Source organism: Volvox carteri (genome assembly GCF_000143455.1).
Source record: "Volvox carteri f. nagariensis unplaced genomic scaffold VOLCAscaffold_85, whole genome shotgun sequence".
NCBI classification, from domain to species: Eukaryota; Viridiplantae; Chlorophyta; class Chlorophyceae; order Chlamydomonadales; family Volvocaceae; genus Volvox; species Volvox carteri.
This window is the reverse complement of record NW_003307628.1, coordinates 34025-55766: the sequence shown is the minus strand read 5'-3', so window position 1 is coordinate 55766 and position 21742 is coordinate 34025. Positions and strand designations below refer to the sequence as shown.

The window sequence follows — 21742 nt, the reverse complement described above, 5'->3', positions numbered from 1 at the left end:
TTCCAGCGACTATACAAATAGGAATAGTAACTGCGAGAAACACCCAGTTTATTACTCTAGGGTACTAGGCCCAAAACGAAAAAAAAAACACTGCAAGAGAGGTAGTGGGAACGCATGGAAGGGGAGGCCGGGAGGGGCAAGGATGGTTGAGGAGCTGGTGGGGGTCCACCTCCAACTTGGACGATTGCTGATTTTCGTCCGCTACTCCGTGGGCCGGGTCGTGCGGCTGGGTCGGTCGGGTTTCGTTCCCTGCAGCACGGCGATGGATGATTGGAGGGGGGGTGATGGAGGGGGGTGATGGAGGGGGGTGATGGAGGGGGGTGATGGAGGGGGGTGAATGGTTGTCAAGAACCAACTAGCCACCAAATGTCCGCCTAGACGGAACTAACCAAAGTAAGGATATATCCTTGTTGGGGTACGACGTACGATAGTACGGCAGGAGTTGTTCCGCCTATGAGTCACAAGTAATAGTAATAAGGATATGTTAGCCATTACCGTAATTAACGGAGTGATCATAACATGCTTGCTGGAAGCGCAGTTGGCTGCTAGTGCTGGGGAAACCTCGGGCAGTAGGCCACCTCGTACTGCTAGCGCCCTCTTTTCGAGACCTTTAGAGAGTGGAGAGGAGATAGAGAGCCCAATAGATGGAAAAGAGCTTCGCGGTAGTTCCCCAGGATCCCGCCAGAGCACCCTCTGCCCCAGGAATCCCTACCTGGCCGCTTATGACCGACGACGCTGATGGAGTCTAAGCAAGCTGGCTATTAGAAGGGAAGGGAAACTGAATTCCACCCTGGTCTTGCTGCTGTGGGGAAGCGGGAGTTCAAGCATCATCCAAATAAGATACGTGTATGTATGGCTCCAGGCACAGCAGTTAAGAGTAAATCCCGCGGCGGCAAGTACTCAAGTATGCCCTGGCACGTACGTGGTTGGGGCTTGTGGGGAGAGACTACGGCGGGCATTGTGTACATCGTGTTCATGCCCCGCGGATTGGGGCAGAGATCCAGATCCACGACACGAGCAAGATGCAGGGCAGGGAGGATGAAGTGCAATTCTTGGCGTGGGGCCTGGGGAACTGGGGCCCCATGAAACATACTTCTGTAGGAAGGAAGCGCAGATAGCCGCAGACTACCGGACACTTCTTTGTGTGAGCGTATGAGCGAGAGACACGTCCTAGGATATGATCAGTGAGAATGACACACCTTGTACAACTTTAGAGAACTATTGTGAACATGCAGAAAAGGTCAAGAAGAAAAGTAAAATCTAATCCATCTGAATGTCCCAGGCACCATCCCTGCCGGCGGAATGAGGCTCGGAGGGACGTTCATCCAGAGCCGCGCGTCCGTGCCAGCGGCACGGCCACTGCGGCCTTACGTTGCGCTCAGGTGCAGGGACTCCGTCTCTTCGTCTGGGTTGAGGAGCTTGTCTGAGTTAAAGAACACAGACAGGTGTATGACCTATAGAACAGATCCTGTTCAAGTACGGTCATGTCTAAAAGGGACAGAGACCCTTGACCTATTAGCGGAGAGGAAACCGATGGTGGGTCCATTGAACGATAGATCCGACCAAACTTCACACCACATAACAATCCCACATTGAACTTTCTGGCTAACTACGAAATGTAAAGAAAAGGCCGATTACCCAGCCCAGTTAGTACTATTAGGGAAGGTGGCAGACTTGTCACCATTGCAAGGAAATAGCAGCAGCACCGTACATCGTATTCTATTTTCCGCCCCCTCCTTACAAGCATACGTGCTTTAACACACGCGGACTCCTCCCACCAACATTCTCATCCCCACATCGTTACGTTAGTTTGCGCTGTGTCATTATGTCTGCAACGTTCTTTTAGTTGGTTCACAGCATGCACACGTCCCCTCGACCCAACACGGCACCACACACCCCACCAGGTTACGCCCTTGTACTGCATTCCGCCTGCCAGCCTGTCTGTGCAACACAGCGAATGGCGGACAGGCCAACCAAGCCATAAGTTGCGTTAAAGACTGGGTTCCCAGGCTCCCAGGCACATAGGCTATTGGAATCCCAGGCTCCCAGGCTTCCATGCCTCCACTGCCATGCTGCCAGTATCCAAGTCTCCCAGGCACACAGGTTCTCAGGCTCCCAGTCTCCGAAATGATGCAAGAGCAAAAGGCGGAGGCACGTGGTATGGAAATTCGGGTGCATGGGCAGGGGCAAATTAACCCTCCGAGGCATGTTCATGGTTACTTTATTGTGTGTGTTACATCCGCTGGCAGAGGTCGTGGACAGGGCGGGAAGGCGGCGGGATAAAGCCAACCTTGCGGAGGGCATGTTCGAAGCCTGTTGAAGGGTAGTGCAGTCCAGCTGCAGATTTTATTCATGAGGCAGGTAGCGGGGGCGGCACCGCCATCCCACAGACTGTTGTATGCGGAGCTGGCTGAACTCCCCTTACAGTATTACATGGTGAAACAGATCCTCCGTTTCGGGAACCGCCTTCAAAAACAAGTGGGGTCCATTGCTCATGCAGTTTTACGGCAGGAGATAACCGATGTCCTGACCAACCTGGAATGGGAGGGTTGGGGAATCTCAATGTTACGACTGTTTTCCTTCTTGGAAAGTGTAATATTTGGAGCGGAATACCGCAAGAAGTCGTGGGGGTAAAGGAGCGTGTTGACTGGTTGTTGAGTAGACCTCTACCAGAAGGAGCGATAATAACGGCACTAAGAGAGCGTTTGATGAGCGGCTGGGACCATACGCGTCTGACTGTCTTGCCAGAGGAGTACCCATCAGATGGGAAGCAACCGGGAGTGCAAATGGCGAAGTATAAGCACTGGATGGGGCTGCCCTTTTCGGGAGCCGCAGCCGTCATGTGGCCAACACATGCTAAGGTTTTCATTTCTCGTTTAGCACATCGTAAGCTAATGCAGTTTCGTTTATGTTGCTGGGCTTTGGAGGCAAACAGAGCACGAAGGGGCAAGTACCATGTCCCCAGGGGGCAGCGGTTTTGCCGCTGTTGTGGTACTAATAGCCGAATCGAGGATGAAAAACACGTGTTATTGGAATGCCCAGCCTATAATGATATTCGTGCTGAAGTAGGATTCGATCATCAACAGAGCTTGTTGGAGGCCATGAAATGGGAACCCGCACGTCTTGCGAGGATGTTGGAACGTATGTAATGTAATGTAATGTTACAGAGTGGGAGGCTTCTGGGCCGCTTTATCACATTGTCAGTTCTAGATCATTTATCACCTTATAGCACCATCCACCACTACCACACTGTACTTCGCCATACGAACTGTTAGTCCAAGGCGGCGGATCCAGCCTTCAGGGACCCCTCCTCATCCATTCACCCGAACACCCGAAGAGACGGAGGGTTCGGCAATCGCCACCAATCTAGCGTGCGAATCTGGTCCATCAACTGTGACCTCAACTCCACATCTCAGCAGCTAGCCATAATCTCGCGCTCCCGACTAATTCGGGGGTCTCCCCAGGAATCGAACCCAGGACCTTAAACCGCTAATTGCAGTAGTGTCAACCCAGACCAGAACGTATGTGGGCTCACCGAAACTCAATTACCACTTTTGGACGCTAGTCTGGGCTGATGTGCGGTGTTTCCTTTTCTCCGTGGCTTTTAGGCGTTGTAGTATTGCCCTTGGGCCTTCGGCTCGTATGGGTAGATTTACAGGTATGGGGTCACGCACCCCCCAACCATGTAACACACACACACACATCCGCTGCTTGAAAAAGCAATTAGCGGCTCGTCTCAACGAACCAAAAGGTTCCAAGTTGTGACCACGGCAAACAGGAACTGACTGACTGGATTGCTAATGATGAAGACTGTGGGGTATTGGAAGATCTGTTGTGTACGACACGGGATATGCCAAGGGAAGCCGCGGATGAATTGAGTTCTGGCAAGTGGTACATGTTGATGTTGTTAATTGTGTCCTGGCAGGAAGATAGGATGGTTATTGTAATGACGACGGGTTGTTGATGGGAACCTCGGAGCGTGACTCCGAGATAGCCGCAGACTACCGGACACTTCTTTGTGTGAGCGTATGAGCGAGAGACACGTCCTAGGATATGATCAGTGAGAATGACACACCTTCCTTGTAGGATATAAAGCTACTGTGAACATTGAGAAAAGAACGTGAAAAAAGTCAGATTTAACCCATCTGAATGTCCCAGGCACCATCCCTGCCGGCGGAATGTGGCTCGGAGGGACGTTCATCCAGAGCCGCGCGTCCGTGCCAGCGGCACGGCCACTGCGACCTTACGTTGCGCTCAGGTGTAGGGACTCTGTCTCTTCGTCTGGGTTGAGGAGCTTGTCTGAGTTAAAGAACACAGACAGGTGTATGACCTATAGAACAGATCCTGTTCAAGTACGGTCATGTCCATGATGGACAGAGACCCTTGACCTGTTACCGGAGGGCAAACCGATGGTGGGTCCATTGAACGATAAATCCGACCAAACTTCACACCATCTAACAATCCCACATTGAACTTTCTGCTGAACTACGAAATGTAAAGAAAAGGCCGATTACCCAGCCCTGTTAGTGCTATTCGGGAAGGAGGCAGACTTGCCACCATTACATGGCGGCGGTAGCACCTCCAGCGCCGTACATCATACTTTATTTTTCCGCCCTCTCCTTACAAGCAAATATGTTTTATCACACGCAGACTACTCCCACCAACATTCTCATCCCCACATCGTTACGTTAGTTTGCGCTGTGTCATTATGTCTGCAACACTCCTTTAGGTGGTTGCACCGTCTTCAAAGCCTCATCCAACCTCCATGCGAAAAAATCCCCAATCTGGCCTAATTAATCAGCGGCCCCTCGCTCAATGCAAATGCATGTATGATTGACCGACGCATGCATGTATGACCGCCCCGTCCATCCATGTCCGAATCGTGACATCACTCCGAACTCGCATCCTTATACTGAGGTCTACCGCACTGCCAGCAGTCTCTGAACTATAGTCGACTTAGTCGACCCATTATCCTGCCTTCCGTCGCTTAGTACCTGTAGCAGTGGCAGCAACAGGTTTAGCGTTTGATCCCGCATTGCTACTGCGAGCAGAGCGCCTGTGGGGCTCAGCCTTTATCGCACTGGCCTGTGCTGTGGAAGGGGGTACAAGCCGGACGCTTGGCTTCCGAACGACTGTGGCTGGCTTTGGAGCTGCGGCCACAGTCACCGCTGCTGGCGCCGCGCATCCCTCCTGGCCTTCCGTACCTCCTCTGTGGTGGATGCGCCTCGCCCCTGGCGGGTGGCTATTGGTGAAGGCCAGCACTGCGCGCTCGTACCGGCGCACGCTGTCGTCGCTCAGCCCGAACAAGATTTCGGTTTCGGGGCCCACAGCGACAGCAGCTCGCTTGGTCCTCTGCAACAAGCCCAACCAAACAGCCGGGAGGCCAATTGGTCAATCATCTCCATCACAGTGGTAGTCACAAAGCCCTGAACACGCCTTGTAGCTTTATTGAGACGGAACGCACCGCCAACATATCCACTACAGCGCGTAAGGTTTATGGGGAGTTTCGCGGCGGGCATTGTGTCCATCGTGTCCATGCCCCGCGGATTGGGCAGAGGTATCCAGGGAGGGCCACGACACGAGCAAGGTGCTGGGCAGGGGGCATATGCATAGAGGAGGATGGAGTGCAAGGGGCTTGTGTATGGTAGAGCTCGCTCAACGTTGGCGCAGAATATCGAGGACGCGCCGCAGGCCCCCTGAACCGGAAGGCCTTCACGGAAGGTGCTCGGGACTTCCAACCCGGAACAATCAAAGAGACGCAAGAACTGCACCAGGCCAGGCGGCAGCGGTGGGTGTGAGCAATGAGCGGGGGCTTGAGTCATCTGCCCCTACCTGCCGTTTGGAGCAGCCGGCCAGTCCAACCCGGCCCTCAATCTGTGTGAGCAGTTCCACTAGCCTCCGCTGCGCGGTGACTCCGTCGCCTCCCCCTCGCGCCGCCGCCGCTGCCACCACAACAGCCGCACCTCCCTCCGCTGCGGGTGCAGGTACAGCACCATGCTGTCCGTTGCACCCGGAGACGACATTCAGCTCTGTGCCGCCGCCACTGCCGCTGCCGCCGCCCGCTGCCTGCAACATCCCGTCACCTCCGTCAGCTGCCGCTGCGGTGCCCGCTCCCGAAGTCGCCTTGTAGCGCAGCACCATGTCACGGAGCACCTGTACAGCGCCCGGTGTGAAGCTCTCCAGGACCCATGGGTCACGCAAGACAGCCTGCAGTCGCCGTTCGGATCGCAACATCATTGGGCCCTTTCACCTCGGCAAGAAGGAGTACAGGCCACAATGCCCATCGCACCCCCCAGGTGCGGTTACCTCACCTCAACCCCCCCACCCCAACCCAACTTAGGACGCCCAGCGGGTGCATGGCCATGTGAGACGAGACGCCTTTAAGTTGGAAGGACGAGAGAAAAAGATGCGCGATCGCGAAAAAGGAACGGGTCTCTGTTCCTGAAGTAATTGCTAAAACCTTTAGCAAGCACGCCTACGGAGCACTATGCTACGGAGCACGGAGTCCTGGCAAACAATGCACTCCTCCTGGATTGCTCAATCTCCAACCGACAGGAAATGCCTAAGAAAAACGGCCTATTGGCCTTGAGCCATTTCCCTCACCACCCATGTGGCTGTGTACAACCTCCTCTTAAGAAAGGTGTACGTCATTAACCCGCATATTGGTACACTACCTACCTGCATCTGCGGCAGCATGACGGCAAGGGTTCTCGCGGATGGGGTTATTTCCCGCAGGAGCAGGAGCAACGCAGCCATGGAAGGGCAGCTTGGGTCCCCCGGCCCAACGCCGCCAGAGCTGTCACCGCCGGCGGCACCGCAGGGTGCCGCTGCGCCCTCGTTGCCCGCGACGGCGCCGCCGCCGGCGTCCTCTCCGCCACCATCGCTGCCGCTGCAAATCGCTTGCACGACCGGGAGAGCTAGGTCGTCGCTTAGAAAGTCCTCGGCGTGCAGCAACGGGGGCGGCAGCGGCTCGCCACAGCTGGTAGGTCTGAAGTCGTGGCTGCCAGTGCTTGCGGCGGCGGGTGCAGTGGTGAGTCCGGACACAGGAAGAAGCGCCTCCGAAACCAGCCGTGCCCGCAGCGGGCCGGGGCAATTGCGCAACAAGGCCAGCGCTACGGCAATGCGGCGGTGCGTGCCAGCCTGGGGCCCACCGCCGCCGTGGCTGCCGGGCCCAGAGGCGGAGGAAGTGGATGCGTTTCGCAGCAGCAGAGCCGCAGCCTGCATGGCTACCTGAATAGGCCGCGGGAACAGCAGGCTGTTTGGTTGGACCGCAGTGCAAAAGCGCATAACACTGTGTTGCGACGATAGCGCTGAGGCTAGGGGGTAGCCAGCATGACATGTGTACGTGTGCTTGGGGACCAAAGTTCATCCATTTCATACCAAATTGCTGCAGGATCCTTCCCTGCACCATGTTTTGCAATGCAAGGGCAATAAAGGAGGCGTCAGGTGCGGCGCTCAGGCGCGCTCTGCGCTGTCGTGGAGGAAGCTTTGCTTTCTAATTGGAGATCGCATTGACCTGTCGGTTCGACAGGAGTCCCCGTCAGCGGTCTTCAGGCCACACGGCCAGCCGTGCCGTTCTAGAGAGCTGCACTGCACTGCTTGCGGATGTAGGTTCCGCAAACAGTAACCTACATCGTAGCCCCTACCCAGGACCCTAAGTCCCAGACAGTCTGTCTCCGTACCTAGCTGCCGGGGCGGGGCTTCTGCAAATCGCGAACACCTCTACATAGCCTCCCGAATGATAGGTCATCGTCCATGCCCCCCCCCTTCCCCCCCCCACTTTTACGGACGCCCTCCCGCACTTGTGTGGAACTTGTAACTTGAATGCCCTAAGCTGTACCAACCGTCCGGCGGCCACTCGAACCCCACGAACCTGCCCCCGCAGATTGCCCCTAGCCAGGGTGAAGCACATCGCCAGTGTACGGTACGTCGCCGGAGACCACTGCAGCCGTCCCGTGGCCAGCAAGCGGCAGTAGCAGCCCACCGCCGTCGGCAGCAGCGCCGCCAGGACAGCCTCGCGACCGCAGCAATGGGGACGGTGTGGTGGAGGGGGCTGGACCTCCCGGGGCTTCACCACCTGGGCCTTCCGCGCCCCGTTCCCGTCGTCCCCCGTTCCGCCATTGGCATCCTCTTGTGCTCCACCCGCCTCAGGATCCTCGTCGCGCTCGTGCACGCCGTTGCCTGCCGGACGGACTTTATCATGTGGCTGCAGCTGCTCCCGGGGGCCCGAGGCTCGGCCTGTGGCGCCAACACCGCCAGCCCGCGGCTCCGCAACACCACACCCACCTCCGACCGCTAGCGGCTCCGACCCCAATCCATGCCCACACTTAAGGCTAGCCCAGTTCTGTAGCGCGGCTTGAATTAGATCCTCCGTGAGTCCCAGCAGTTGGCGATGGTGGCTGGGGTTACGGCGCACAAGGTCATGTGTGATGGCCAGCGCCTCGCAGACCAGAGCCGCGGGTCTGTACTTCCACCGGGCCAGCAAGTCCCGCAGTACATCGCCGTACTCAACTGACAACCGATCGGACAGAACCATCAGGCGGCCCAAAGCGCGTAATGCAAGCACCTGCCGCGAGTATGGGTGGAGGGTTGGAGAGGCTGGAGAGCAAACTCGATACGCATCATTCATTCATTTATGGTGATCAATGCTCGACACTCCATTTTCAGATTGGGGTACGGCCTTGAGCGGGAAGACGAACCACAGACGAGGTGGGGCGGTGGTGTCCGGATGGGGGCGAGTGCGATGGGATCGAGGAGGATGTTTAGGAGAGGGAAGGGGGGGAGATCAAGCGACAAGACCTGGACAAGGAGCAGATATACAGTGTAGTTCGGAGGTCAGGATCGCATTTGGGGCAGCTGACTCATGAATGCTTGGCTTGGAGGGCTGCAGGGCTACAGTTCTTGAAGCTGGCTGGGGTTAAGGAAGCCAGAGGGAGCAGATACCGGGAGACGGGGATTAGCCAAGAGATAGGGAGATGTAGGATGTGGGGCGGAAGGAGGAGGGCAAGCCTTAGGTGCGGCTTGGTTATAAAAACGCCTAGAGTTACATTGCTTTGTACGAGGGCAAACGATTATCAGGCGCTCCTTTACGTGCCGCACGTATACGAAACAATTAAGTTTTTGCAGCGAGCAGGAATAAAATGAAGAGCGAAAAAGACAAGAGAAAACGTCGAACGCCAAAACTTTTATTTCATAAAAAAGGTCGTAACCCATCTGAATGTCCCAGGCACCATCCCTGCCGGCGGAATGAGGCTCGGAGGGACGTTCATCCAGAGCCGCGCGTCCGTGCCAGCGGCACGGCCACTGCGGCCTTACGTTGCGCTCAGGTGCAGGGACTCTGTCTCTTCGTCTGGGTTGAGAAGCTTGTCTGAGTTAAAGAACACAGACAGGTGTATGACCTATAGAACAGATCCTGTTCAAGTACGGTCATGTCTAAGATGAATAGAGACCCTTCAGCTATTAGCGGAGAGCACACCGATGGTGGGTTCATAAAAAGATGGATCCGACCAAACTCACACCACATAACAATCCCACATTGAACTTTCTGGCAAACTACGAAAAGTAAATAAAAGGCCGATTACACAGCCCATTTAGTACTATTAGGGAAGGTGGCAGACTTGCGTTATGGCGGCGGTAGCACCTGCAGCGCCGCACTTTGTACTATATATGTTTTTTAACACACGCAGACTCCTCCCACCAACATTCTCACCCTCACAACGCCACGCTAGTTTGCGCTGTTTCATCATGTTGAAACATTCCTTTAGTTGGTTTCTTTTATTTCCAGTGTGACTCCATGCACGGAATATCGGCGCAACAAAAGTAATATTTGTAGATGCTGCTGAAGCAGGGACGCTATTCCCTCGCGCCTTTCATTCAGCTGAAAGCACGCGTGCCTGAACATATGCGCTTTGTCTTAAAAATGTTCCAAGGTTTCAAACACAAGTTCCATAAAGTCACATGGGGGTTCTAGGATAAACCCCGGGCGCCGCAACGCCCTGCACGATGCCGCTGGAAGAATAGTCCTGAAAAGAAACACAGTCCTTTCCAGGACACTTAACGAGGTGAAGTAGCTTGTGCTGCTTCATGGAGTGACTGTGTCCGCGGGGAAGGGGGGGGGCAGGCCGACTGGGAAGCAGCACCCGAAAGGCTGGGGAGGGACGACTTCTGGCTAACCCGCCGGCGGCCACGGCACTCGTGGGCTTCGTGTCGACTTCGCCATTTGGTGCTTTGGACGTCGGCAGTCGACTTTGCCATCATCAGATTTCCCTCTGCCCCGTCGTAACATTCAGCTCCATTCTGTCCAAGCGAACGGCCAGAAAACACGCGCGCTTCGAGAACTACTGCTGTTTCTTGTACAGCTTCCGGCAGCAGCAGCAGCGGCTGCAGCGGCTGCAGTAGCTGCTAAAGCTTTCCGCAACAACAGCGGCTGCAGCAGCAAGTATGTCTGACCAGCGCGAACCCCGGGCGGCACCTTTAGCAGCAAACCAGGCCAGGCTGCGCCTGCTGTTCTTTAAGGTACACAGCTACATCAACATTGAAGGACAGCATCCTCACCTGAAGCTCCACTGGTGGCTGATCTGCTCTGCAGAAGTCCCCTGCTTCGTTCACCTCCACCTCGACCCCTCGAACCCCGTCGCTGCTCTTGGCCTTGCTGCCAACCCCGACCCCGACAGAACCACGGGTCGGAAGCAATGCCAGCAGCGCATGCACGTGGGTCGCGGGCGCCGAGGACGCCATCAGGCGATCCAACATCCGCTGCGCCGCTTCCCGACAGCTTCGGTTCTCTTCCGTCTCCTGCATGTAGTCGTTACCAACATCATCATCACCACCATCATTTCCAGCCGCCGCCGCCGCAGCCTCCTGCTCCGTGGTCCCCTCGCCGCGAGCTTCGCGCTCCGTTTTCCGTCCCTCTTCACCGTTCTTCCGTCTTTCATTCCGAGCCGCCCCTCCCGAACCATCTCCTTTTCCTTGTCCTACTCCCTCCCCCTCTTCCGCCCGTCCGCTGGCGCTGCCAACACCGCGGAGAGCTGCGCCGGGGAGGCGGTCCAGGGACGATGGGTCCAAGATTGCCATGCCGCCACTGCCATCGCCGCCGCCGCCGCTGCGGCGTGCCTCCTGCAGACGTGCCATGAACTCCTCTAGCTCGAACTCGTACAGGCGCGTCATGTGGGTAAGCACTAGCAGATAGCGCGCCGCGGCAGCCAGCGCCCCTACGGGAGTTCTCCCGTCCCGTCCCTGTCCATCCACTCGTATTACGTCGTTATCTCTGCGAGAAGCCGCCGACTGAGAGGCCCTTGTCGCCGTTACGTCGCGGCCGGTGGCGTTTCCTTTTTCATCCATGCAGCGCTGTTGTCGCTCCTGCCGCCGCTGCTGCTGCTGCTGCCTCAGCGCCACCTGTGCGGCTCGAAGGTGCCGGCAGAAGACTGGCGCGGCGCCAGGAGCTTTGGAGATTGTCTGGATGTACGTGGGGGGAAGTCGTGGGGGATTTGAATGGAACCACATGCAAAATGCGAAGGATCAGCTGCTCACGTCCCCCCATCACGTCGCCTCGGTCGTCCGGGGAGATGGCGCAAATCAGGTTGCAGATTGCGTAGAAGATAAAATAAGATCGTGTGCGTTTGACCCTGGTAACAGCTCTGCATGGTGACAGCGTTGGCCTGGTCTCGGTTATAGTTCCCGCCCTTCAGCTGTGCGTTGCTCGCACGCCGCTCCGGCTGCTCATATGCTCCGGCTGCCTGGCCATGATTATATCTATCGTCGATCTCGCACCCACCCCCCCTTCACGCCTTGGGATTGGAGCCCCAGGGAAGACCTAAGACGGTCACCCCGCACTCGCTCACCCCAGTCTCCTGTCGTCTAGAGCAGCAGGCAAACCAAACACACAGCGACACACACAAACCAAACACACAGCAACACAGACAAACCAAACTCGCACCTTATGACCCGCCAGGCAACACCGCCCATCACGGGGCGCATCTGGACGCGTCGGTCACTCACCGCGTACGCCGCATCGATGGCGTCCAAGTTGCCGTACGACAGAATCTGGGGCAAGGCCCGATCCAAGTAGAATAAAACCGTCCTGCCCAAGTTATTGTTGAGGCCGAGGTCCAGGCGGGGAGCCAAGGCCGAAGGCGCTACACCGCCGCCGCCGCTACAGCTGCCACCATTTTTTCCCCCGGCGACCGTTTTGGCAACATCCGCCGCTTTCACCTGGCCGCCAGGCGGTGCAGGCCCCAGTGGCATGCCGCCGGCCCGACACGTGGCGGCGGTAGCGACTGTAGCCGAAGGGGCGATAGCAGTAGCAGCTGTCGCGGTAGCTATAGCTTTGGGTCCTGGCGCGGGAAACGCCGACTCCAGCAGCCGTAAGGCCAACACCATGCAGGCGCTTCGCTCCGCAAGCTCCTTCTCCCGCTGGACCTCCTGCTCCCTCCACGCCACGACCTGGCCTTGGCCACCACAGCTTTCACTGTGGGAACCCCGCTGCCGCATGTGCTGCCGCATGTGCTGCTGCTGCTGCTGCTGCTGCTGCTTCCGTCGGGCCTCCTTAGACGAGTCCTCTGTCAATGCAGCCGCCAGCACATCGAGCACAATCGCCAGCTCCGCCCGACATCTCGCCGTCGCGTCCCATGGGTCACACCTGTCCGCAGGTGCCGTCGCCCCTGCAGCTGCGGCCGCTGCCGCCACTTCCTGACCAATGTCCCCAGACCGGGCTGCGCCTCTGGCCTTGGTAGCTGCTGCTGCTGCTGCTGATGCTGCTGCTACAGCTGCTGATGCTGCGGCGGCCGCTTGCAGGCTACCCGCTGGAGCCGCCGCGCCAGTCCCGGCACCGACATGTGCGAAAGCCGTCGATGCGGCGGCGGTGGCGGACGCAACAACCACGGCATCCGGCGCGTTGTGTTGAAGGCAGCACAGAACTGCGCGCAGGACGCAAGTGCACGAGGGCGAGGGCGGGGGGTCAAACATGGGACGACTCCAAGGTGACAAAGGCCAAGCTTAATGACGCGGAAATCGTGCGGCTCCTACCGGCCCCGTTTGAGCGTGAAGCGCCGGAGCGCTGCGTGCCTCCTGCCTCCCAGACCTTGGAGGGAAATCAACTTGAGGAGGGTCTTACCAGCAAAGGGAGATAACTTCCGCGCTGGCGGGCATGGCTGCCCAATAGCGGCAGTAGCCGTATTGCACCACCGAGGAACCAACCCCCTTGCACGGACATGCAAATGCCGAAGACGAGCTTGCGACCCACGGGTCGTTACGACCTCAACAAATGAAAATATTAGGGACGATGACAGAATCCAATCCGGTTTATGCATGTTCGCTGCAATAAGCCGCAAAGGCGTTTGCAAACGTTCCTAGTCTGGCGTGTCCCTCCCTCGCGCCTCACATTAGCCCCTCCTCAAGGGAGCGGTGGAACCAGAAGGCCCCTCCAAGGTCCCTTCGGAAGGTCCCTCCCGAAGATCCCTTCAGCAGAAAGACCCAAGGGCTGCACCGCACCTCACCGCGCCCACCATGTAACAACAACACACAGAGAGGTGACCAACCAACCTTGTCGCCAGCCACGTTCAAAACAGCGGACACAGATGTAAGATGCCAGGCCCCTTTTCTTCCCTATCACACGGGTACCTGCAACCTGCCTAGCCTGTACCCACCTCTCAGCGCCAGTGAAGCTCGAGCCATGCGCCCTGTCGCCGCACTTGCCCTGACAGCAACCGGCTGCTGATGCCGCCGCGGCCTCTCTTCCTCTGCCGGCTCCTCTTCTCCACGGGCACCGGAACATTCATGGGAAACATCTATCCCCTCTTTAACCGCTCCGCCGTTCCTCCGCTCATCCTCACCCTCGTCACCCTCGTCACCTTCGCCACCCTGTTCCCCGCCGTCTTCTCCTTCCTCCAACTCTGCCAGGAGGGTACATAACTCCCGGAAAGCATGTTGCCAAAGCGCGGTGTGCAGTGAAGCGCTGCCCGCAAGCACCCGGCCCGTGCACCATCCGGCCATCGCATCGTCATCATTGCCCAAACCAGTCGTACCATCCCCCCATGCCGGCGCCGTATCCACCTGTGGCGGCTCCAAACCCGTTGCGACGGCACCGGCCGCTGCCTCCTGCACAAAACACGCATGGGCGCCGCCTCTGCCGCTGCCGCCGCCAGCTGACCCCAAACATCGTACGACAATGTCGTACAACGGCTTTATGACATCTGCACTGTACACGCCGCTGGGACCAACGGGCAACGTGAGGCCGGCCGCCAGCATGCGGCGTGTGTGCGGACTCACGTGTACGGCACCAGCGGCCGGCGCCCTAGGGTTAGCATCGCGGCTGTTGACATCTCCCGATATTGCTGCATCCGCCGCGACCGCCGCGTTCGCGGCCTTCAAGGCTGCTCCACGTCCCCGGCTGCCGCTGGTGTCAGCCAGTAGGATCCTGGAGAGGAGCTCCTCCGGTCGCATGGCAGCACACAGCGCCTCCACGACGTGCCGCAACAGCTGAGAGTGAAGTTGGGCGGGGCGAGACAAGCAGCAGTCCGGTAAGACATGTGTTTTAACTTTAAAGGCATGTATGCATGTATAGGTATGCATGTGTATGATGTGTGAAACAGGGGGGTGTATCTTCGCCCGTGGCAGCTACCCTGCGAAACCCTGCCTTCCCCGGTATTTCGGGGCACCCTTATCCAGTCACCCTAGTCAACTTCTCAGTGGATCGCTCAGGTTCCGCACCCACCACCAGCATCCAACGGAAACTGCCGGGTAGACAGCGGCCCAACTCCTTTCCTGGTCGGATCGCAGGTTGACTTTATCCCAGGTCATCACCGTCTATCACCTAGGGGCGAATTGCCTTCCACCATCGGAAGGACTTTTGACCCTAACGGGTATCGATCCCGAGATCTCCCGGGGGCAATGGTCGCGCGTTACCAGTGGTGCCAAACCCTTGGTATGTGTATATATGCATGTAAGCATGTATCTGTGTGTTATTTGGGCGAAATTCGCTTGCAGGGTCGACAGCAACGTAGAGTGGTCGACTGGGAGGCTCTTAAACGAGAGGTATGCAGCTCTTTTCGAGGCGCTTTGGGCGCTGTGGGTGGGTTTAGGACATGGGGAAATGATGGTGATGGCCCGAGTAGAAGTAACCACCCACCCTGGGGACAGGGCTTTACCAGTAGAACCTTCGTGAAGGAACGGAAAGGCGCCCACTCGCGGAATGTACCGCCAGTACTCGGTCCTGGAGGTGTGCCTGCAGGTGCCCCAGCTGTGCTAGCTGTGCTAGCTGTGCTAGCTGTGCTAGCTGTGCTAGCTGTGCTAGCTGTGCTAGCTGTGCTAGCTGTGCTAGCTGTGCTAGCTGTGCTAGCTGTGCTAGCTGTGCTAGCTGTGCTAGCTGTGCTAGCTGTGCTAGCTGTGCTAGCTGTGCTAGCTGTGCTAGCTGTGCTAGCTGTGCTAGCTGTGCTAGCTGTGCTAGCTGTGCTAGCTGTGCTAGCTGTGCTAGCTGTGCTAGCTGTGCTAGCTGTGCTAGCTGTGCTAGCTGTGCTAGCTGTGCTAGCTGTGCTAGCTGTGCTAGCTGTGCTAGCTGTGCTAGCTGTGCTAGCTGTGCTAGCTGTGCTAGCTGTGCTAGCTGTGCTAGCTGTGCTAGCTGTGCTAGCTGTGCTAGCTGTGCTAGCTGTGCTAGCTGTGCTAGCTGTGCTAGCTGTGCTAGCTGTGCTAGCTGTGCTAGCTGTGCTAGCTGTGCTAGCTGTGCTAGCTGTGCTAGCTGTGCTAGCTGTGCTAGCTGTGCTCCTGACCTTCCGGTTCTTACCTAGCAAGGGAGGGACCCTGTGTTAAGTGTCTGCGGCTTGCCTAAGGCCTGAGTCGTCCCGCACACATACCTGCGCATTAGCCTCGTCGTACAGTGGCGAGCCGTACGTCGCATCCAGCAGCACGCAAACTTCCGGGAGGCAGTACTGCGCGATGAGGGCGGCCAGCCGCGAAGGTCGGGGCGGGGCCGTTGCTGCCTCCGTCGGGGCCCGGGGATGTGCCGCCGGCAACACGGACTGTCCCGAGCCGCCGTGCCGCTGGCCACATGGAGCTGGGAGCTTCAACAGCTCAAGCAACAGCTGCAGAGCCCGTGTACGGCACGTACGGGTTCGGTCCAGCAGCCTGCCGGATGTTATGAATACGTGATGACGGGGCGTTGGCAGTTTGCCGACCCGTGCAAATGCGCTGCGCATTGCTGCATTAGGGGTTTTCGAGAGACCTCGAAATAACAATAGTAATAATAATAATACAGCGTGCGCGGTGCGGCCACGATCGCGAGTCGTGCGGCCACATCCAGATCTCGGCCCACATTTCATGAGTCGGCTGGTCCATCAAGACATCAGTTGGTCCATCAACCGACACACACACGTGTAAGCTGCTGCAACCCACACCTAGCTGTGGGCGACCTAGGTGTGGGAAGGAGCTTCGCTGCCTAACAGAGGCCGCGAGCACCTGCCACCCACACTGCGATGCATCAGCTAAGGCTGGTGCTGCCCCACCCCAGCTCTGAGCACCTTGCCCACAGTCCAGTGCGGCTCGGGAGAGCAGGGGGGATGCGGTTACCCCACCACCTAGCCTCTCCGCAATCGTCCCCCACCTGGCCTTGAGAGCTGGAAGAAGCAGCCCACAGAGAGCGCCTATGGGCGCGTTCTTCCCAACCTTGCCGACCTCGACCAGTTCGCGCCCTGCGGCGCTGTTCTGCTCTCGCACCGGTGCCGCCGTCGCAGCCGTCCCTGCCCTTTGCCCTCTGTCCGCCTCCGCGTCCACCTCCAGCTGCTGCCCCTCGTCCTCCGCAATCTGGGATAGGCTCCTCAGGCAGGACGAGATTAGCCCCAGGCAACGGCACCTGACGGTCGCGTCCGTATCGCAGCATCCTAAGATGCGGCAGGGAGCCATGCAGGGAACGACGGTGAGTCGGGTCGTGATGCAAACTGGGCAGGTACCAGGAGTTAGATAGGCGCAGCACAGACCTTCAGGCATTGCGGGCCGGCTAGCGCCACCGGCTGCTGGGTGAACCCACCACCATTCGCCAACATACCACCACCTAAGCACGCACCGTGCATGCTTGCATGCGCCACCATGCGAATAGGCTGCTTCGCATGCACGGCAGTAGAACCCCCAGATGGCGGTCTGGGTCTTATGTGTACGGCCATGATGGTGAACGGGCAGCAGCTGCCCGTACAGGCACCACTCCCAGCCCATGTGCTCCCTGCCTGGGCTGAGGGACCCACCCTGAGCCAGCACGGATACGCCAATCACTGCCGCTGCCCCCGCACCGCTCCCGTTCTGCTGGCCCCCCCCTCCGCTTCCACCGGCCCCTGCAGCTCCTGCCTGGTGGCCCGCCACCCTGGTCGGGATACCAGCTGTGGGGGGGCCCGGGTCATCAACGGAGACCGCAGCGGCCGCCAAGTCCAGAAGGGCCTTACGGCTGGCTGCGGAGGCGGACGGGAAGCTTGGAGCCAGTACCTGCGGGGACCCATGGGGTGGATGGGAAAGACCCACGGGGGTACGGGGATTGGACCCATGGGTCGGCGGGATAGCCGAGCCGCAGGGACGCCGATGAATATCAGTTTGGGATTTGGAGGCGCGAGTGTGCGGGCTACCTAGGTTGCGGCTGTTGCAACCCGTACGGGCCGTTGGCATTAGGTGCGGCACATACGTACGATACGCATGAGGAACTGAGCTGTAGCGCTAGCACAGGTAAGGTAGGCATACACGCGCGGTGCAGGCGTACCTGCAGCACCGCAGCAGCCAACAACGTCGAATCGAGCTGCATGCAAGCCCCACACGCGGCCTGAGCGATGACCTCCCACAACAGCTGAAGGCGCTCCGCACCGCCGCCGTCAGCCTCACGCGTGCCGCCGCAGCATGGCCCCCACCTCTCACTCCGCAGACGCTTCCCACGTCCACCGCCGCCCCCGCCCCCGCCCCCGCCCCCGCCACCACGGCCGACGCCAACGCCAGGCTTGCCGTCGCCAGCTGCGACAACTTCGGCGGTAGCAGTCTCTGGGACCGCCATCAAGGTGCACATTAGCACCCTGGAGCCGGCTTCCCCCCCGCTCGGGTCGCGCTCAAAAGCCAGGACCAGAGCCTCTGATAATGCCGCAATTAAGTTCGCTACGGAGCCGCCGGGCCCCGCCGCGGCGCTGCGGGGGCCCCCCTGTAGCCCGCCGGACACCGCTGCTGCGCTGTTAGGCGCCTTGGCCGCTGCGACAAGCTCGAGAAGTAGCTGTTGCAGGCTGTAGCGGCAGTGGACTCCTCCACCCGCAGACGCCTCCCATGTACGGCGTACGACAGAGCCCACGGTGGCGGGGTCTTGCGGATCCTGTCCTTCTTGCCCCAGCTGGCGGTGATGGGCGAGTGCTGCTGCAGCACCGCAGTGCTGCCACGCCAAGCTACACACCAGCCCTGCGTGCCGTACGGCCAGTGAGCCCGGGGGTAGCGGTATATAATGCAGCGGCACATGGAATTGGGTCGCCAACCAGAAATTGCATTAGGGCAGAGGTGCATTGGCATGGCGAGCTTGGAGCCCTAATGCGCCCACGTACCGCCTCGGGGTGCAGCCCCGCGGTGGTGTGGCCTGACTACGGCCTCCCGGGGCCTCACGTGCGATGTGATCGTGTCTCTACCCCTTGCCTGCAACGACGCAACGACGCGAACCCCCGTGCGCCATCTCTCCAATTTCCTTCCTAGTGCAGTTCTTTCACGCATGTACATCACCCGTTTTCCTCCCTCCCCCCTTCCCGTTCTTGTACACTCTTTCCTTGGCAGCAGCTTCACTCGTTCGTGGTTCGTCTTTCCCCTCCCCCCCCCGTTCCCGTCTCATCCGCACCCGCCAAGGGTTGCCTGAAGGCGGAGTACGGCCCCCGCAGTGCCGCTGGGGGCTTCGACAACAAGCGGGGAGCCCAGAGCTGCAGCGAGTTGACCAGCAGCTGCAAACCAAAGGACAAACAGGCGTACAAGGCCGGCAAAGCAGGATGGCTTGGCGTAAGGACGTCGTAAGGACGGGGGGGGGGTTTCCATGCACGAGGGTGGGCATTGCGGGGAAGATGTGGGTGCACGGCAGGGGGTTGTGGGGGCAGGTGTCAAGGCCACGTAAGGGTCAGATAGGCATGGTACACCTAGAACTGTTACACTTTACCCACACATATCCCGCATCCCATAACCCATCTCTTCCACTGCTGCGCCATCTGTTGTTTTCTGCCGCTACTTAGCCAGCTCCCCAACCCGTCGATGACCGATTCATCGCAGTCGCATCCCACTGAATCATGTTCCATTGACGGCAAATGTTACACATGCGAGTTGAGTTACTCTCCGAAGGTGTAACGGGCGGCATATACACGGTGCCAGGTCGCCGTCGGGGTGGTTCAGTCGTCGTCAATGGAACATGGTTCGGTGTGGAATGGGTTTTGCTCGCCCTTCATATCCCGTCACGCTTCGAGCCCTCCACCCACCGGTCTCTTTTACCTGCAACCCCTCGCACCTGCGTAACGGCCCTGGCCTCCACAGCTGACTCGAAACACAGCCCCCCCACCCACACCAGCTGCCCCACATCGTCCAGACAGCCAGCTGCCTGCCGAAGAGCCTCCGCCCATGCCTCGCTGCTGCCGGGATCCACGGGACGCACCAGCTTGCCGCCCTTTCCCGGGGCCCCTATGCCAGCAGCAGCGTTGCCGCAGCCGCCGCCGCCGGCTGCCTGACCCCGCCTGCAGCGGCCACGCGCCGGAGCGGCCGCGCCACCCGCAGGACGTCCAGTGGGGGGTTCGCCGGCAGCGGCTGCCGCGGTGGCGCCAGGGTTTGCTGATTGTGCGTTGGCGTTGGCTGCCGGTGCGGAGGTGCCCGCCTGCATGCATGCATGCACGTCTACACATGTCTAGATATGTGCATACGCAAACGTGCATAAGTGATGTCTATATGCATACATTTTTAGGCACTACTGGTAAGGCACGGACCATTGCCCCCCCGAGATCCCGGGATCGAGACCTGTAAGGGTCGAAAATCCTTCCGATGGTGGAAGGTAAAAGTGTCCCTAGTCGATGGACAGTGGTGAATCGGATGAAATAAACTCGCGAGACGTCCAGGAATGGAATTGCGCCGCCGTCGATCCGGCAGATTCCGTTGGATGCTGATGGTGGGTGCGGAACCTAAGCGATCCACTGAGAAGTTGATTAGGGTGACTGGATGAGGGTGCCCCGAAATACCCGCGGGGAAGGCAGGGTTTCGCCAGGTAGCGGCCACGGGTGAAGATATGCCCCCCTATCCCACACATCATACATGTATGTCTATGCATGTATGTGCGTGGGTCAGGTGCTCAGAAGGGGTATCAGGGCCATCAAGAATAAGCTAAGGATGAGGCGGATGAGGATCCAGCTGACCCACATTCATCCGGATAGCGGCAAAAATTACATTGTTGTCCTAGTCTGCTAGTCACTTGGGCGATGTGGGTCAGCGCATTCCTATGATTAACGGTGACCCACAAGGCGTTGTGTGCCAGTATTCATTCCGGTATCATTCCAATATTATTTATTATTCGGGGGATGAACACATGCGTGCGCGCGGTTGGTTTTGTTCCAGGCCGCGGCCGTCGAGGACCGCGAGGCCTTCATCATTTGTATTATTGTTGCCGCAATACACTGCCGCAATAAACATTTTTTTCTGGGTGGGAGGGCCTCCCATGCTGTTGCAAGCTGCGCGCCCGGGCCTTGACTGACAAATGGCATGTATGCTGCCAAGGAATGCGGCCAATATAATATTCATCCGCTGCAGATGCCTCTTATTATTATAGGAATCCGTGAAAGTATTATTAGGCAAGGTATCCGATGAGATGGATCCGATCTTCTGACAATATGACATCTGCATGGCGCCCTACCAGGATTAGTAGCTGCGCCGCGAAAAAGCAAACGATCTTCGTGCCCTCTTGAAGCTGACTGCGCATGAAGTGCTCGTGGCCCTGCTGCTCTTCGCTGAGACAACCCCGCATGCGGGGGCTGCTGCTGTCAAAGGCTGCATTGTTGTCACCAGGCAGCGCGTCGCCGTTGTAGGTCTTAATTGGGTCATACTCCTGATGTTGAGGTTGACCTTCCTCCTGATTTTGTCGTGGCTTTTGCTGCTGCAAACCTGTTAGCGGAGCTGGATCAGATCGAACTTGGAGTAATTCAGTATGTTGGGCTGTCACGGCAAGGCGTTTGCGAAGCTGCCGTAGACCTTCTGATGAGATGGACACCAGTTCATGGTCTCCTGGAAAGTCACGCAATGCACGCCACACACGGTAAAACGCGGCGACGGGAAAGGCGCTCAACCAGGTCTGCTGCGGTGTTAGTTGCACAATTGAAGGTGTCCTCTTTAGCCAGGTAAATATGCCTTCAGCAGCAGCATCTACGGAAGTTACTTCCAGGGAACCAAGAGTCCAAAACCTTGCTGGGGCGCTTCCACTGGCAAGGTCATCGAGATTGGGAAATGGACAGAACACGTGGCTGGCAGTCATTAAAGCAGTGAGGTTTAAGCTGTGGATATGTTTACATGCCTTTGGTCAACATTTTAATGATTCCGAAACGTTGTAGGTGACCGTAATCGGGGCAACTATACGATGGCCGTTGGTCGCCGCTTATTCCTTGCCCTAGTCCCGATGGCCCATGGTTACCCTGATGCGTCTGTAGAATTCTTTATCTATACACGGTGCATTATCCAAATAGACAGGAACGGTCTCTGCCTTACATGGCACGATCTGGATTTTTTCGATCCAAAACAT

The 21742-nt window shown here is 58.2% G+C and overlaps 1 protein-coding gene across 1 annotated transcript; it reads right to left on the bottom strand.

The window, feature by feature from the left end:
- Positions 1–201: 201 nt before the first annotated feature.
- Positions 202–21742, bottom strand: VOLCADRAFT_99276 (uncharacterized protein; the record flags this gene model as incomplete). Its single annotated transcript, XM_002958031.1, has 24 exons — positions 202–249; positions 1200–1218; positions 1902–1941; positions 5205–5352; positions 5833–6153; positions 6679–7230; positions 7874–8238; positions 8287–8566; positions 10555–11454; positions 11841–11856; positions 11936–11976; positions 12211–12637; positions 13112–13148; positions 13644–14475; positions 15846–16116; positions 16592–16868; positions 16965–17038; positions 17177–17357; positions 17421–17460; positions 17729–18402; positions 18827–18926; positions 19478–19837; positions 20864–21111; positions 21709–21742. 24 exons carry the CDS (start codon positions 21740–21742, stop codon positions 202–204), a joined length of 6285 nt encoding a protein of 2094 aa, XP_002958077.1.